Source organism: Acinonyx jubatus, chromosome C1 (genome assembly GCF_027475565.1).
Source record: "Acinonyx jubatus isolate Ajub_Pintada_27869175 chromosome C1, VMU_Ajub_asm_v1.0, whole genome shotgun sequence".
Classification (NCBI taxonomy): domain Eukaryota; kingdom Metazoa; phylum Chordata; class Mammalia; order Carnivora; family Felidae; genus Acinonyx; species Acinonyx jubatus.
Genome location: NC_069381.1, coordinates 188,246,805 through 188,262,781, shown reverse-complemented (window position 1 = coordinate 188,262,781; position 15,977 = coordinate 188,246,805). Strand labels below are relative to the sequence as shown.

Genomic DNA, 15,977 nt, shown 5'->3' with positions numbered 1-15,977 from the left:
GAACATTTTCTCGGTTCAAGGTTTCCAGTCTCCCCAGCGAGGGCAAGCAGCCTCGGGGCAGTGGTAGGAGACAAGGAGGCTGTGTTTGCAAACGATCTTTGGCCTCTCTAGGTGTGGTGCCATGTGTCCCATTTTGATCATTCACAGCGTGACAGACAGGGGAACCGTAGCGCTAAAGAGGAGGGTCTCTTTGCCTGTCCCCACTTCCATTCAGGGAAGGATAGGCACTCTCCTCCTAGAGCCGGGAGCCAGCGCATGACCGTGTTCTCCCCCCGCCAGGTGAGACCACCAGCCACTTCCAATAAGCCCCCTATACGCTGCGTGCACCTTATGAGCAGTGTATCGCCAGTGCCGGCCCGGGCCCGCTCACCAGCAGAATGCCACGTGTCTAAGTAAGCCGAGAGCCAGCATTCATCCTTGTGCGCAACAAAAACCCCACGTCACCCACACGGCCACACCTCTGGGGGCCACAGACACTGAAGACACCAGCTGCGAGAATTCAATGCCTTGCCGCCAAGCGTGATTGCCAGTTCAGATCCCATCCCTGACAAACTGAATTTCTCCTCATTATTTATTGTCCTCTTTCTTCTTCGGGACATTGTGAGTCCCTCTCAGGATTTGTGCCCTTTCATTTCCAGACCTCGGTAACTCCTGAACTACAGTTTCATGTGGCTTTGTGATTGTTAACCCAGCATGTGGAAGGGACTCAGGCCATAAATGCTCAATGAATCCTGTGTAGGGAGGCGCGGACTGGGAACGCATTTTCTCCTTCATTTGCAGTCAGAGAGCACTCCGCAAGCTTGCTCACTCTCTCTCTGCTGTGCGACATGCAACAGCAGCCTGGCTGTCGGAGAAAGCGCGTTTTCCAATCGCTTTCGCATAAGAAAGGATATTTTCAGGGCCACCGCCTCCCACGCCTCCATCAATTATTTGAACCTCACGGAACAAGGCCTCCTCCCCTCTGTGGGGTCAGCTGGAAGCTCCTCTTGTCCCAAGCCTCCTGCACCACCCCAGCATGCCTTTGAGGTGGGGATCTGGGTTTTACCTTGTGGTTTTTGCCATGCCGGTACACCATCCAGTCTTCACCGTTCGTGCTGACTTCCAGCTTGTACGATTTGACGTAGTAGCCATTCTGGGTTTCCCTGGAAATCGCTCCTTGCGTGGCAATGGCTGTAAGCATGGTTAGAAAGTGCAAATCCACCTGAGGGAGAGCAGAGGAGGAGTGAGGGGGCCGCAGCTCCTGACAGGAGGGCAGCATCTTGCTTTTGCTTCAAAGGACACGAATGGAATACCCGGCTTACAAGTCGTGTCTGTGATTCCCTCAGAATCAGCACGATCAGTTATCAGTTTGCAATTCCAAGCTGGACGGTTAATCTCGACTTATTGGACACTGGATTGGACACCTTTGAAACTGTAACTTGATTATTTTTCTGCTTTTCTCTTCTTTGCAAATCTGAATGGACGGTAGTCAGTTTATCTTAAAGGGATCCTTGAACATCTAGAACTGTGACCCCTTCTTACTGGACTACAGCCCGCCTTAAGTAGTAAAAGCAGATGCTATTCTAAAGGAACAATGGCTAAATCCACGCCGCTCCGCCCACTCCACCCCAGTCCAGTCCAGTCCAATTCACTTATGACACCCTTGTTGCAGCGTCTCAGCTCAGGGCTGCTTTGCCTCCCGTGCCCTCAGTCCCTCAATCCATTGTGTATTTAGTCACTCAGGTCACTAAAGGGTCAAAGGGCATGCAGAGTCTGCCCAAGCAATTAGGCTTATGCACCAAGTCCTGACCTTTCGCTTGATGAGGAAGATGGCCAACATTTGGAGGCACCTTTCTCCCCACAACGCCAAACCCATTTGGAAATTGCTTTGGAAAAAACCCAAAGGAATGCCATTCCTTTGCTGGCCACAGTGTTTCTTAATGGCAACCTCTGTGTGATCAAAATTTAGCCAGCACTCGCTGGTAAAATTTGAGTCAGGAAGCATTTATTGGCTACTTACTATGTGCTCAGCATAGTAAGCAATTCAAAAGAAGTATGCGGGGCTGCATATGTGTATGACAGACAGCTGGATAGCAATAAGAGAAAGTTTATGATTGAGGCCCAAAAATAAGGAGTGAAATCAATGGGACATTGATTGTAAAGGAGAGCGTTCTGGAAGCTTTGCAGGATCAGAAGGGTTTTTGGAGAGGCAGAGGAGACACAGTTACAAAATGGCCGGAGGACTGTGCTGTTCGAACCTCTGTGGACTCCCTGGAAGTTTCTAAGTAGCCCTTCTCCCTTTCCTGCTGCCTGTTCCACAACATCCTTCTCAGAGCGGAGGTCACTGTGTCACATCAGAACTAGGACAGGATTGTCAATGGGTCACAAGGCCGTCTGGTGTGTGTGTCATAAAAGCAGTCATTGCTCTAGCATGGACCCAGAAGCTGTTCTTCCCTGGGGGATGGGAGCTGGACCAGTCTGTAGTTTCAGGGTGATTATTCAACACAAACTGCAAGTCTTATTCAGAAGGAAGGCAAACAATAGTCTGAAAAGATGCCGCAGAGCATCTGGGCAACTAGAGTTTCATTCCCGGTAGTGACATTTTCCCATGTGTTCTATCTTCTCTGATAGCTATGTGCAAAACCTTCCTGGCAGGGCTCCCTCCAAGTAGCAAAGATCATGAGAGGCTGCCATGCTCAGCTAGCGACTCAAGTCTGCCCTTAGGAAGACGCCCTCCCCCTACCAAGTCTCTGATGCCTCCCTCTGCCAAGAATGAGGAAGATCTGGAACTGTTTATAGAATGTTCCATGGATATCTCTACTGAGAGGCAAATAGCACCCAGGCCAAACAACTTCTCCGAGGCCCGGTAAGTGTCACAAGGGCAGCGGCAGTGTCCATCTTACTTGTCATTTTATCCCAGTAGTTAGCACAACACCTGGCTAAGTCTATTTGTGCCTGGCACCTGTGTTTTTGGACGGATGGATGAACGGGGTTCTCGAGTAGGCTGTGTTTATTTTCTTTGTGTCCTCTGTTCGCTCCAGGCGAGGAGCCACCTCCCTTGTCCACCAACACACGTGCCCTCTGCACACCCTCTAGTACATCTGAGTGAGTACCTGGAGATATTCCTTGCTGGAATCCAAGTTGGGTGTCCAGCCATTGTCGTCACCATGGAGGCGGCTTTGCTGGGGTGTCCACCTTCCATCAGAGTAGGTAGATGAGGCACTGATCTGTTCATTGGCAATCCGGCCGGATTCCATTCCCAGAGGGACATTGCACTGGAAGTCTGGGGAGTGGAGATGGTCAAAGGCAGAGTTATGTCTCTCAGCCTCGAACCCCTGGGACTCTGAAAATGTTGCTCCCTCTTAGGGGCAAGTCCTTGCAGGAACTCGCTCGTCTTAAAGACCTCATTATACGCTTGCATTTTAAAAAACAACCCTGCCAAGTCACAGACTTTGACAACCCCTCTGGGTCTGAAAGAAACTAAATTGGACCTAAAAGAAGTCAGGCTGTGGGTAAATAAGAATCATCATACAAATTAAAAATACAATCTAAAGCACAAGAACTGTTGGTGCCGCAGGCTACGGATGCTCACAGACACCAGATGCACCGATATTGAAGTACAGGTAAACGTGTGATAGACCCGTGGCAATCTGGGTGGGCTGATACATCGTGGGAAGCTTGCTTTATTAATAAACACCCAGGAGGCACTTTTGCTTCTTTCTTTCACTCAACTGTCTCGAGTTCTGGCACAGAAGACAGACATCACAAAGCAGTAAATGCCTGTCTTTGGGACACCTCTCCACGAGCACAGGTGTGTCACTCCATTCCCCTGAGCCACTTGCTTGGGCAAATGGACCCAGAAGTCACTGAGTCTGGCCATGCACCATTAGCTCAATTGCTGTCCTTCCCACGGATACCACAGGCACTGGTCACTATTTGTGTGAGCACGTGTCTGATAAAGACTAGCAATTTTTTCAGCTATCAACTCCACTCTCTAGCTCTGTGACTGAACTGGCCCATTGCAGACCCTGGTGCAATTTGCAATACTGTTTTCCTGTCACTCAATCTTCATGGGCTTTTTGAAGAAGCGCAAAAGCAAAACCCAGAACAAAACTCGTCACCTTTCCAGCAGGCTAGGCTGCCATGTGCGTAGGTAGGCACGCAATAAGCTGTCTACAACCGTGGCACGATTTCCCCAGCTCCAAGCAGCCTTCAAGTACGTCTTTAGTACTTAAAGTTATCCTTTGGGTTTCTCAGTGGAAATGGCAGCACATGTGAGGCACACATCCTAGAGGAGCTGATGTGAAGATTCAGGAGTTGGGAGTAAACGTTGATGGAGGCCGGAGACTCACGGCCTGGATGGGAAGTTCCAGGGCAGCTGGAGCCAGAGGTACACTTTATGCTTTGCACGGCACCTGGCACATAGCAGAAGCTTGGGAACTGTGTATACTGGAAGCGTGCAGTGAAAGTGCAAGTGTGTACCAGTCTAGTGAGAGAAGCTCTACCCAGGGCCAGAGATGTTTTATATATATATATATATATATATATATATATATATATATATATATATGTTTATTTATATGAGAGAGGTGTAAAAATTACTCAGTTTTCTGACAATGGCCACTGAGGCTTAGAGAGGGAGAAAAATAGCCTCCGACTCAAAAAATGTTAGCACAGGGTAGGGGACTCTATAGAGCCGTCCTCACTAACCTCCCTTCCGTTCACAGATGGGAAAACTGAGGCTTGCGATGGTTCTGAGACTTACTCTGGGAACAACTAATTCTTGGTACACATACGTACTTTGTAAAGAAAGGAGTACCCAGTCGACATCTGTTCTATTTTCATTAATCTCTGCCTAGCAAGAAGATATAGCCCCCATTCCCTGAACTCAGATGCTGCTATAAATTCTGGAGAACTGCCCTCTCCTCTCCCAGAGGCCAGTCTGTCTTCATTACATGTCCTCACAGCCCTGATGGAAGGACAGGGCAGAGGTCCCCAACTGCCCAACTCACTGTCTGGTGGCTCTTGATGGACCAGGTAGTAGCGTGCAGAGAAGCCATCCTTGGCCACCGCCATGTCTGTGTGAAAGGTCAGAGAGAGGACCCCGGTCGACGAACGGAGTTCAGAGGGTGTTTTGGTGCCACAGTACTTGCCAATCAGGGGGCCGACTGGACATGCAAGACAAAGACAAGTCAGTAGACATGGGAAGGTCAAACTCCATTTTCGATACATTTGCACTTGCCACAATCACCAGTCACTCCATGGAGCATCCTTTGGGTATGCCTTGGCATAAAAGAATGACCAAAAATAGGTCTTGAGAACAACACGTAGTATTTTTCCTGGACGTTAAAAAGTACAGTTCACCCTTGAACAACACGGGTTTAAAGTGTGTGGATCCACTTATACGTGGATTTTTTTTTTTTTTGGAGAAATACAGTACACTCCTGTAAATGTATTTTCTTTTCCTTATGATTTTCTTAATGACATTTTCTTTTTCTCTAGTTTCCTTTATTGTAAGAAGACTGGGTACGCTACACATAATATATAAAATATGTATTAATTGACTGTTTATGTTATTGGTAAGGCTTCCGGCCAACAGTAGGCGATTAGCAGTTAAGTTTTTGGGGACTCAGAGTAATGTGTGGATTTTTCAACTGCATAGGCAGTCCAAGTATTGTTCAAAGGTCAACCGTACTTTCCCTGACCTGGCTTCATTCTGTTCTCTCCCTCTGTTCAGGGATGGGCCAGAAAGCTGTCATTATAATGCCTGTTCTACAGAAGAATAAATTGAGGTTCAGAGAGGTCACATGACTTTCCCATGTTCATATGGCTAGGAAATAACAGAGCTGTGACTCAAACCTGAGTTTTCTGACTAAGTCCTAGGCTTTTCTCAGGAAATGAAACTGCTTAGCCATCAAGTCTCCCTTATAGTGCAAAACACTAATACTGACTACAAAAAGGAACAATTGGTTTCTTCACCAATACAGATTCTGCTCAAGACCTATGTTGGTCTCCCCCTGAGAAGCACCAGTTCCTCTGGGCCTTGGGTGATGCACCTTTTTGATATTTGTGATTGTATTAATAATAGTAAAATCATAGTAATAATAATGGTGATGAAAACAGTTTATTTATACACATAAGACACAGAGTTTAAGTGACCTACCCAGGGTTGCAGAACTGCTCAGAGCAGAACCAGGATTCAAACCTAGTCAGTCTGGCTCTGGCATCCTATTGGGGCATAGTGGTCACTGAGTCACTTTCTCTGGAAATCCTGACAACTTGGGGCAGAAAAGAACACTACCGATAGGTCTTCTCATCCTCATCCGAGTATCTACTCACTCTCCTCCTATCCTTCTCCAGAAAAATACCTCCAAGAAAGGAAACTGCCTTCCTGCAATTTCTCTGAAATCATCCTTGGTGAAGAATACGAAGAGAAAGTCATCATGGGTCATACACAAACCCTAAGGAGCTTTGAAGTCTTTGTTCTCTCTCTCTCTCTCTCTCTTTTATCGTTACTAAAGCAATTCACAGGCAAAGGCGAAGCTCCCGAGAAGGGTCTCGTGACAGCGACATCACTTACCATGAGGAATGCCGTCCCAGATGTCCAGCCAATCGTATTTGCAGTCTCCTTCGCCCACCTGCAAAGGGTCATGCTCCAGGTCAAAGGTCAGAAACTGCAGGATGATCTCCATCTTGGGTTTGGCCAGGATGGTAAAGGTACAGTCCAAGTTGTGTGGGTACTTCTCGGGAAATCCAGGGGATTCAATGGTCCCGTTGGGGCTTGTGAAGTTTTTTGAACAGTCTTCGGAGCCTGTATGTAAAAGAGAACTGTAGCATTAAGAAAGGAGAAGAACATGCCTTTCTCTCTTGCCTCTGTCACATGGGTTATTTACATGTTGGAGCCCCAATCCCCCTACTCGTGACGTTTTTGTTTTCACTGGAGTGGCCCTTGAAGCAACATACTCTTCACAGCCACGTCTCAAGCCTTTAAGCCAGACTTTCTTTAGGAGAGAAATTAGGGGAGGAGAGCTGGCGTGCTCTACATAATACAGTAAGGTCAGCAATTGAGGAGTTGGAGAGTGGAGGGGGGTTAGAAAGAAGTGTGTGTGTGTGAGATACAGGGAGGGAGAGAGAGAGAGAGAGAGAGAGAGAGAAAGAGAGAAAAAGAGAGAGATTCTCTTGAAAAGAGGAACAGAGCCTTCTTTCTCAATTACTCAGCTGCTCGCTCCAGAAATGTAAGTTATTTCAATCCTTAAGGAAGGCTTGCTGATTGCCAGCAGGGAAAACAATGTTACCCCTTATTTATTGCTGACCTCAACACTAGCCCCTATTGTCCAGAGCCAACCCAGTGCCCCCTTCTCCCTCCAAGATCCAAGGTGCCTCAGGGGAGGGGCAAAGGGGAGCTCGGGTCTCATTCATGTCATGACTATATTAAAACGAGCTGCTCTGTAGTGGCCAGACAATTAACAATCGACGTTTGTAGCTGGTGGATCACAGCAGGGCATTGGGGATGTTAAAGGCCGCTCCGGCTGCAAGTTTGGAAAAATGTGGCAGTGTATTGACATTTGGAAGGCTTCTGGTTCCTTTGTGGTAGGGATGGCCTTGTTTTTTCTCCGAAGCTCTTGTGTCTGCTTTCCTGGGACTCACGGAGGCGTTCTTATTAAATGCCGCACACATTCGCATCCCGGTGCAGGCTTGGACGGCAGCAGGAGCTCTAAGAGGATTACAGCCACCAGATCTGCTAATGCCTCTAGGTGGAGTCGCATTAAAAGGGCCCTCGTGTGCTTTCACCCAGCCACCATTGGCCAGCGTGGGCTTCCGACCAGCCCCGGGACGCTGGGCCCACGGAGCAGCACGGGGCCAGAAGCGATGCCAGTCAATGCAGTGGATGTAAAGCCTGGACAATCGCCATTGATTTCACTACGCTCCGATTTTAAAATTAAAAAAAGCTAGCAGGATTTATGAGGAGGATAATAAGCACTCTAAGCATGAAGAAAAAATACAGAAATACTCGATAAACCAGGTGTTTACTGGCAGGAAGTGTCCTCTGGGGATCCCGCTGAAATATAACTGTGTGATGTCAATACAGTGATCTTAGCCCGCAGCGATGTCTTTATCCGAGGCTCCTGCAGCAGGGCCCTCCGTGAGGCTCTTTATTGATGACGGCTTTCTGGAAAGCGCGCGTGTCTGACTTGGAAAAGGTGCCATGCAGATAAGTGGGAGAAAGGGGATTGCAACTTCCTTTAGCATCAGACCGGAAATTCCAACATCCCTACCTGCCCATCCATCACCTCTGCCTTCAGCCCAGCGCTGTGCCCTGGCGGCGTGGGGATGGGGGATGGGCGAGAGCTAACCTTTTCAGCATTCCCAAGGCTCCCTAAAGTGCCGCATCTCTGAGGCTCTGCACTCTGTCAGTCAGTCACGGGCGGCCCAGTGGGCAGCTGGGTCCAGAGGGCTGAGCTGGGACGGCCTTTCCCCAGTTTGTTTACCACTGAGCCCCCAGCTTTGTTTACTGCCAAGCCCCACGCTCCGGAGGGCCTCCTCAATGGTTTGGGATGAGGCAGTTTGGCAAAGCGAAGCCAGCTGGCCGGTCTTTGGGGGGCTGAGAGGAATCTTGAAAAGGTTAGTGTTTATTGCCATTGTGCAGCCTTCTCCATGTGGGTCACTTAGCCGGAGGAAATTAACTCTCTAGCCACAACTGGCTTCCAGAGCCGGAAAAGGCATCCTGACATTCCCTCCTCAAGTTTGCTGTCTTGTCATTCCTTCTCAGGGCAAGGGGAATCCCCACCCCACCCCACCTCGTCCCCCCCCACAGGAGCGGGGAATTTTTGGTGGAATCTTTCTTTGGTTCCTCCCATCCATGGGGGAAAATTCGCCCACAAGGGACACCTAGTGAGTCGAAGACAGGCCTGGAGAATGCGACATTTTAAAGCACCCACAGCTTCCAGGGTTCTGAGGTCCTGCGCTTCACTGGTCAGAATTTTTCAATATGATATATATTCTTTTAACGCTTATTCATTTTTGAGAGACAGAGACAGAGCACGAGTGGGGAAGGGGCAGAGAGAGAGGGAGACACAGAATCTGAAGCAGGCTCCAGGCTCTGAGCTGTTAGCACAGAGCCTGATGTGGAGCTCGAACTCTTGAACTGTGAGATCATGACCTGAGCCAAAGTCGGACACTTAACCGACTGAGCCACCCAGGTGCCCCCAATATAATATTCTTATGGCAAAACAACCAACCAACCAACCAAACAAACAAAAACACCAAAAAGAATACGTATCTATCTCTGACACATGGCTATCCATGGGTATATTCTCTGGCTTATTTTAAATGAGGAAGAAAGACAGTTTTATCCTTTTTACGCAGAACAGTCCAACTTGCCCATTACAACGGTGCATTCGGTCTGTAACCGTGCCACCTCATAGTTTGGACTGTGGTCAAAGTGCCAGAAAGCAGGCAGCTGGATGTTAAATGTGGGGGAGAGATCTCACAAGAGGGTGACGATCTTGGGACGAAAGGGGCGTCTTGCAGACATCTACCTAATCCAAGATCCTTCTCTGCAATGTGTTAAAAGCATCAGAGGTTAAAAAAAAAATAGCTCAGTCAACAAATACGCAGGTTCACTCAATGCTAAGATTGTCCACACAAGCTGGGGGATTTTGGCTGCAGTGAATGGTTTCATACCAAAGGACTCTGGTGTGAGAAGTGCCCACTCCATCTTTTTCCACTATAAATTTTACAATAACTCTGCAAGCAAAGGAAGAATCCACACGCATAAAGCTATTTAAAACATGGTGGTGGATTTATCCAAACTGAGCTGGGCCTGCCCTCAAAACTCAAAAGGTGAATTCAGTTCAGGGAGCAGGAGCAGGGGGGCACTCCAAGTTTTCTCTGTCTGTGGATGACCCCAGAGATTTCAGATTCTGCGATGTCTTTGGGCACCAGGAAGGAAAACTTGATCTTGAACTTTGGTCAAGGGAGTCTCAGAAAACGAATGAACAACAACAAAAAAAAAACCCACGTTTTCCAGTGATTCAGTTTCCAATGTTACTTCTTAAGTTATTTTAAAATTCCTTTCTCTGTTCTGCTCATGATTTGGCAATTCGAGATCCTTTAAGTCTGCGAGCTGTTTCGGTTTGCACTTTTGTATGTGAGCAGTCTGGTAATATATAGACGTGTTTAGAAACCACTTCATTCAGGGGAGACGTGGACCTTGCACTCCAGCCACATGTCCCCCTTTTGCACCTGAATTGCGGATTTGTGTCTGTCAGTAGAATTCGGCAGCTGAGCTTCCACAGTCCGCGGTACCATTATTTTGGGTATCTGTGTTTACAGTCCCCGCCGCTCCCCGCCCCCCCCCAGCCCCGTCTTTCTCTATGAATCTGACTAGCAAACATAGCTGTTTGTTTGGATTTCTTCGGCATGTTCACGCATTTCTTTCATGTTTTGCGGATGACGTAAATTTTGTGTATTTTCTTCCAGGACTCCCACAGTGGAAATGTGGGTGCAGGGAGGGCATGGCATCTGGAAGAATGTTCATCTTCCTAGGCTTCTCAGCTTTGAATTTTGTAGCCCGCGCATGTATGTGTTTTACACAGTGTTGCCCTTCATGCTGAGGGCTGTTCTCTCAGGCAGGCCTGATGGCAGGTGAGAGCGGCCCCCAAGAAGACCACTGGGCTCTCATTTTCTCTCTTGCGTTCCCTGGAAATATGGCTGTGGTTGGCAGGGCTCTCTCGCATCACAGGAACCTCTGTCCTCTGTCTTTAGGGAGTCCTCGTCCTTGAAGTAGGGTGCCCTGTTGGTCCATGCCTAAGCCACCTTCCATGGCTGGTGCTATGGTGTCGAAGCATCCGCAGACTATCTGTCCTCAAAACAGTACTGCTCACTTATGATACCCTCTGTGCATTGTAACTTTTAACATCAAAACTGCATGATGGATAGGGTTAATATTCATCCTTTCGGTGGCTTTCTGGAGAATACGGCATCATCCCTTGTGAAACACTAAGTCAGGAAGCATGAAAGAGACATGAACTTTAATGGTCCTGCTCACCCGTGTTCTGACTTCCCTCAGCCAGCTCTCTGGACGACCTTGCTTGGAGCTGTTTTCCGTTCACTGTCAGCACGGGAGAGCTGAGTGACAGCTTTAGCACTGGTGACCTTGCTATCTAATTGACTTCCTGGATCCCCTGCTTGCCACGTCACTCAATAGAGCCCTCATTTTCACAGCCACAGCATGTTAATCGTACCTTTACTTAGTGCTTATACGCCTTCTGCCTCATATTATAGTTTTCCTTTCAGTCGACATATCTATTTACTTATGTTCATCCAACGACGTCTACTGTGCATGGGTTACGTGCCGAGGGACTTCACGCGTGTTTTGCCCTCTTCTAGTGTTTTATTCCTTTCTGTGCTCTCTCTCCCCAACTGCTCCCCAGCAGAAGAGGGTATGATGAATGTTCCATCTGAGCTGGTGGCACGGACTGATCTGAATCTTGTGTAGGACTCTAGGGAATGTGGACTGAGGTATTCAGGAGCCTCACACCAGCCCCCGAGACACTGGACACCGCAGACTGTCAGTCCTTAGGACCTCATGTGGGTGGGAAGCATGGCAGCCTGTGACAGACGGGCCTTCGTGAGACTCGTGCCCTGGGACACTCTGTGCTCCCCCTGGGGCTTGGAGATGGCTTGACAGAGTTCCCTCGGCCCGCCCCTTCATTGGATTCTTCGTTCTTACTCTCAGGCAGACAAATCTGACAAATATTTAGACAGAGTGGATATAAAAAGTGCTTTCAGCAGCTACCACTTCCTTTCAAGAACTGTTTAGTGAAAAGAAAATATATATGAATAGGTCCCCTTACACTGAACTCAAGAGGCGCCGGACTTGGGCCTCTCGACGACAAGGCGGACAGCCTCCCCTTGTACCAGACTCTGTCTACAAGTTGTAAAACGGAGGCTCAGGAGGGGCCGTGCTGGTAGATGCAGTAGGAGCCCGTGAGGCAGGGAAGCAGGCTGGGGGTGAGGGGAGAACTGGAGGGTGCTTCGCTCAGCCTCAAGATAATGAGCTCTCACCCTGGAGGGAAGGGCATGCCGCTTAGAGTGCTTCAGCGTAGCTACTGAACTAGCTAGCGAGTTACGAATAAAAGTTGGCTCAATCCAGTTATGGAAATAAGGATGGGCCCATGTTTTCAGGGCCTCAAGTAATCTGAGGGGGACCTCATGGAAAGCGGGCAGTCAACTTAAAAGAAGTAAAGTGTTCTCTGTCTCTTTTTCTCCTATCTTTTTGATTGCTTTTCCGGGGGCAGCTGTATCTGCATTTAGGAAGCAGGGGTTCAACAGGTAGAAGGGGTAAAGCAGATCAGCAAGGGGGATTCCTACGAGCCACATTTGATTTTAAACACTACTGGATGACCCCACTGGGAGGATCATACTAAGATCTTTAGAGACTCTAAATACTGAAAAGATTATGTCCTTCTGCCCATGAAATCCCAGATAAAGGCAACATTAAACCATGAAGTAATCAGGAGGACGTTCAACTGAGTTTTGCTTTCCCCCCACGAGAAAAAACACACAGAAATCTAATTGTGATTTAAAAAAAACACACACAGAAATCAAATTCTTTTCGAAAGTGGTTCTCGAGTTAATTGACCCTCCTACACTTTTGGTGCCACAAACAAATGCTTGCCTGCCTGCCGGGCAGCACCCAGCGCTCTCTCGAGTTGGATCGTAAGTTAAACTGGGTTTTCATCTTGGGCTGTCACCAGGGTCACCCTGAACCTCTCTTCCAACTCCAACAACTTTTGTAACCCCTCCCATCCGTCTCACTGGGCTCCATCCATGTGCATATGATTCTCACACAGTTCCCTTACACAGTGCCCCACAGCCAGACACAGAGGGCAGCTACCCGTCCTCCCGGAGGTGCCCAGCTCCCCGCTCTCCACCCGTGACCACACTGACCTGTCTTGAAGATCTCGTAACGCAGGGAGAAGCCTGCCCCCTGCCTGGCGTAGTCAGAGGTGAACTTGATGTAGAGCACGGAGCCCGAGGAAATGATGGTGGGTGGGGCGATGTTCCCACAGTGCTTTCCCAAGAGGTCTGCAGATTCACTGTCCCCATCCCGAATCTCAATGAAGTCATACCTGAGTGAGGATGGTACACAGGGGCACATATGAGCAAAGATCACGCTCAGGAGATGAAAGGGACCATTGTCTCACTCCAGCTCCTGTGCCCTCCATTTCCAGATGTTCAGGTGTTTCAGAATGATAAACAAAGGGCGTTTAGGTTTGCTTGTATAGACCGGTGAACCTAGATATAGGAAGTTGCATTGCCTTATTGAAGCCATGAACAGAATGGGCGCCTCAGTGGATGGCTAGGTTTTAAGGCCTTATCTTTTGCCCACATAAGAGCAGTAGCATCATTCTATCAAATTATCTCAAAACAAACATTTTTCCTTCCTTCCGTAGCACCACTTTTATTTCCATCACGATCTCTCTGAATCTTAGTCTTTTCGTCTTAGCTCTGCATCACTGAGAGTCACTTAACCCCTCTGAAATCAATTTCTTCATCGGTAAGATGAGGATAAAAATATCCAGTTCAGAAGGCTGGGCTGGAGATGGAATGAAAAGTATAAGTAAGATGCTAGGCACCGAGCCAGGCACACTGGGGACAGTCCTGGGATATTTGTTTACTTTCCTGCCCTCTCTCCCATGTTTCCATTTTCTCCTGGGTCATCCCCTCTTTCCTTATCTTTAATTGTCAGTGACAAAGGCTCCCAACCATGGGCCCCCTCCCTCCTTGAGATGACTCTGCAAAGTTCACATCAGCAATGTCTCATCAACAACACGTTTTTAAAAGGAATCAGCATCATATTAGATAAGGCAATAAAAACCTTTCTCCAAAAGCAGGGGGTGAATCCTCAGGGACCCAGAGTCTATGAGCAAATAACTATTAGCCTCAGCAAGCTGCTGAGCAGGCTGCCCTCCCTGTACTGAAGCTTGAGCTCGTTTCAAATAGAATCAAACTGGCCCCAGGTTGGGGAAGACACCTCAAAGACATCCTTGGCTCGGTTCGTGGAATGGCACACACACCACGGGTGACATTTTATCTGTACAGGCACACAGATCCAGCCTTGGTGGGTGCTCCGGCAGTCTTCACTGTGCCGGCTCTGTGCTCCTCCTCTGGGTTCCCAGTAAACATCCCTGTCTCAGCGGCAGAGGTGGGACATTCCTTCCCCACCAGCTCCCTGCAAATTGCTGGCCACTGCACGATTATTTACCAACAACCACCCATTTCCTTGTCTCTCCCTGTTTATTTATTTTCCATCAATCTGTTAAAACAACACGTAAGACATTTCTTTCTGGGGGGGTAGAGAGAGGGCCTGGAAAAGCTACTCTCTCTGGGATGTGCCTGCAGACTCCTGCACACACACGGGTCTGTGGGAGCTGGCTGCCTGTAGAAGTGGCTCGTTTGAGCTGGAGTGGCCCAAGGCCTCCCTGCAGCCCCCAGGAACCATATTTCAGATTGCACAGCCACTTATGGATAAATAGGCCTGTGAAGGAAGTATAAGGAGTGCACCAGGATTAGTGCAATCTGAGACCCCAGAGGGCTGGAATCCTACAGTCAAAAGAATTACAGAAGCTGGTTGGGCTGGAAAAGACAAGATGGCAGGGTTTCCCCCCAGGAGCTCTGAAGAGACAGCTACAGATTGAGAAAGGCAGTGGGGGTGGGGGAATCTGCGAGTTCAGTTTGGGAGATGATGCTGCCTTTGAAAATGTGCCTCCCCACTTCCAAAACCAAAGTGAAAAGACACTTAGTTTGTTCTCAAAGGAAATTCCCCAAACCCTCTGGAAAATCCCTGCTTAGTATTTCCACACTGAGGTAAGCGCTGCTGGACAGTCACTCTCAGCTGAGTAATGGTGATGCCTGACCAGGGTACACAACGGTGGAGAAGCCGGCTGTGTTCAGTAGAGCAGACACTACCCAGTTCCCCTAGAGCAGTGCATGTATGAATCTGCAGGGAAGAGTCCCGTCCCCCTGGCCTCCACCCCCAAGCTAATCCCAGAAGTAGAACTGGGTTTGGATCTCAATTCAGCCTTAATAGCTGGGTGACTTCAGGCAAGTTACTTAACCTTTCTGATCCTTAGCAATGGGGAAAATGACAGTAAAATGGGATATTAGGACCTTCCTCCTAGGGTTGTTGTGAGATTCAAATGACCAATCTAATCCATATCTGGTGTCGGTACCCAGCCTGGTAGTTAGTGACTGCTCAATGAGTGTTCATTGTGATTTATTGTATTCCCACACGCATTTCTGGGGTGAAGAGATACAGCAAGTGAGTAGAGGTGCAGTATAAGCGGAATGAACATCTGTTAAAACATTTTGGAGTGCATTTGGGCAGAAATGTGACAAAGTCTTTAATCCAGCAATTCTGCTGCTGGGAATTTTTTCCTAAGAAAATAATCAGACAATTGTGCAAAGATGTACATGCCTCCTTGTGCATGTATAGATATAAGAAAAACAAAAGTGAAGGGCACCTGGGTGGCTCAGTCAGTTAAGCATCCGACTTCAGCTCAGAATCTCGCGGTTCACAAGTTCAAGCCCCACCTCGGGGCTGGAGCCTGCTTCAGATTCTTGTCTCCCTCTCTCTCTCTGTCCCTCCCCCGCTCACACTCTCTCTCTCCCCCTCAAAAATAAACAAACATTAAACAACGTTAAAAAAAAAAAAGTGAAAAGATGGTTCGTTTATAAACAGCATCATATCTAAATGTCCAATGGAGGGGGTGGTAAATCAGTTTTGTGTTTATAAAATGGAATACTCCACTGCCATAGTAGGTGACGCTGTGGGTCTAGATATTTTGTTCTTATGGGAAAATGGCCATGCTGTATTGTTAGGTTAAAAAATAGATTTAAAAAAAAGCATGTGTTAAAAACATATACATATACACACACATATACACATTCTTACATATACATAAAGAAAAATGTCTGAAAGACTACCTACT

The 15,977-nt window shown here is 48.0% G+C and overlaps 1 protein-coding gene across 5 annotated transcripts in view; it reads right to left on the bottom strand.

Moving 5' to 3' along the window:
* NRP2 (neuropilin 2) overlaps positions 1-15,977 on the bottom strand; it is a 115,974-nt gene that overhangs the window by 68,636 nt on the left and 31,361 nt on the right. For all 5 annotated transcript variants that reach the window (XM_027052759.2, XM_015074142.3, XM_053215673.1 and 2 more), the window contains exons 3-7: positions 12,934-13,115; positions 6,560-6,790; positions 4,992-5,147; positions 3,093-3,262; positions 1,046-1,201 (exon numbers count right to left, since the gene is read on the bottom strand). In XM_027052759.2, coding sequence (XP_026908560.1) covers positions 1,046-1,201; positions 3,093-3,262; positions 4,992-5,147; positions 6,560-6,790; positions 12,934-13,115 — 895 coding nt within the window. The remainder of the gene's footprint in view (positions 1-1,045; positions 1,202-3,092; positions 3,263-4,991; positions 5,148-6,559; positions 6,791-12,933; positions 13,116-15,977) is intronic.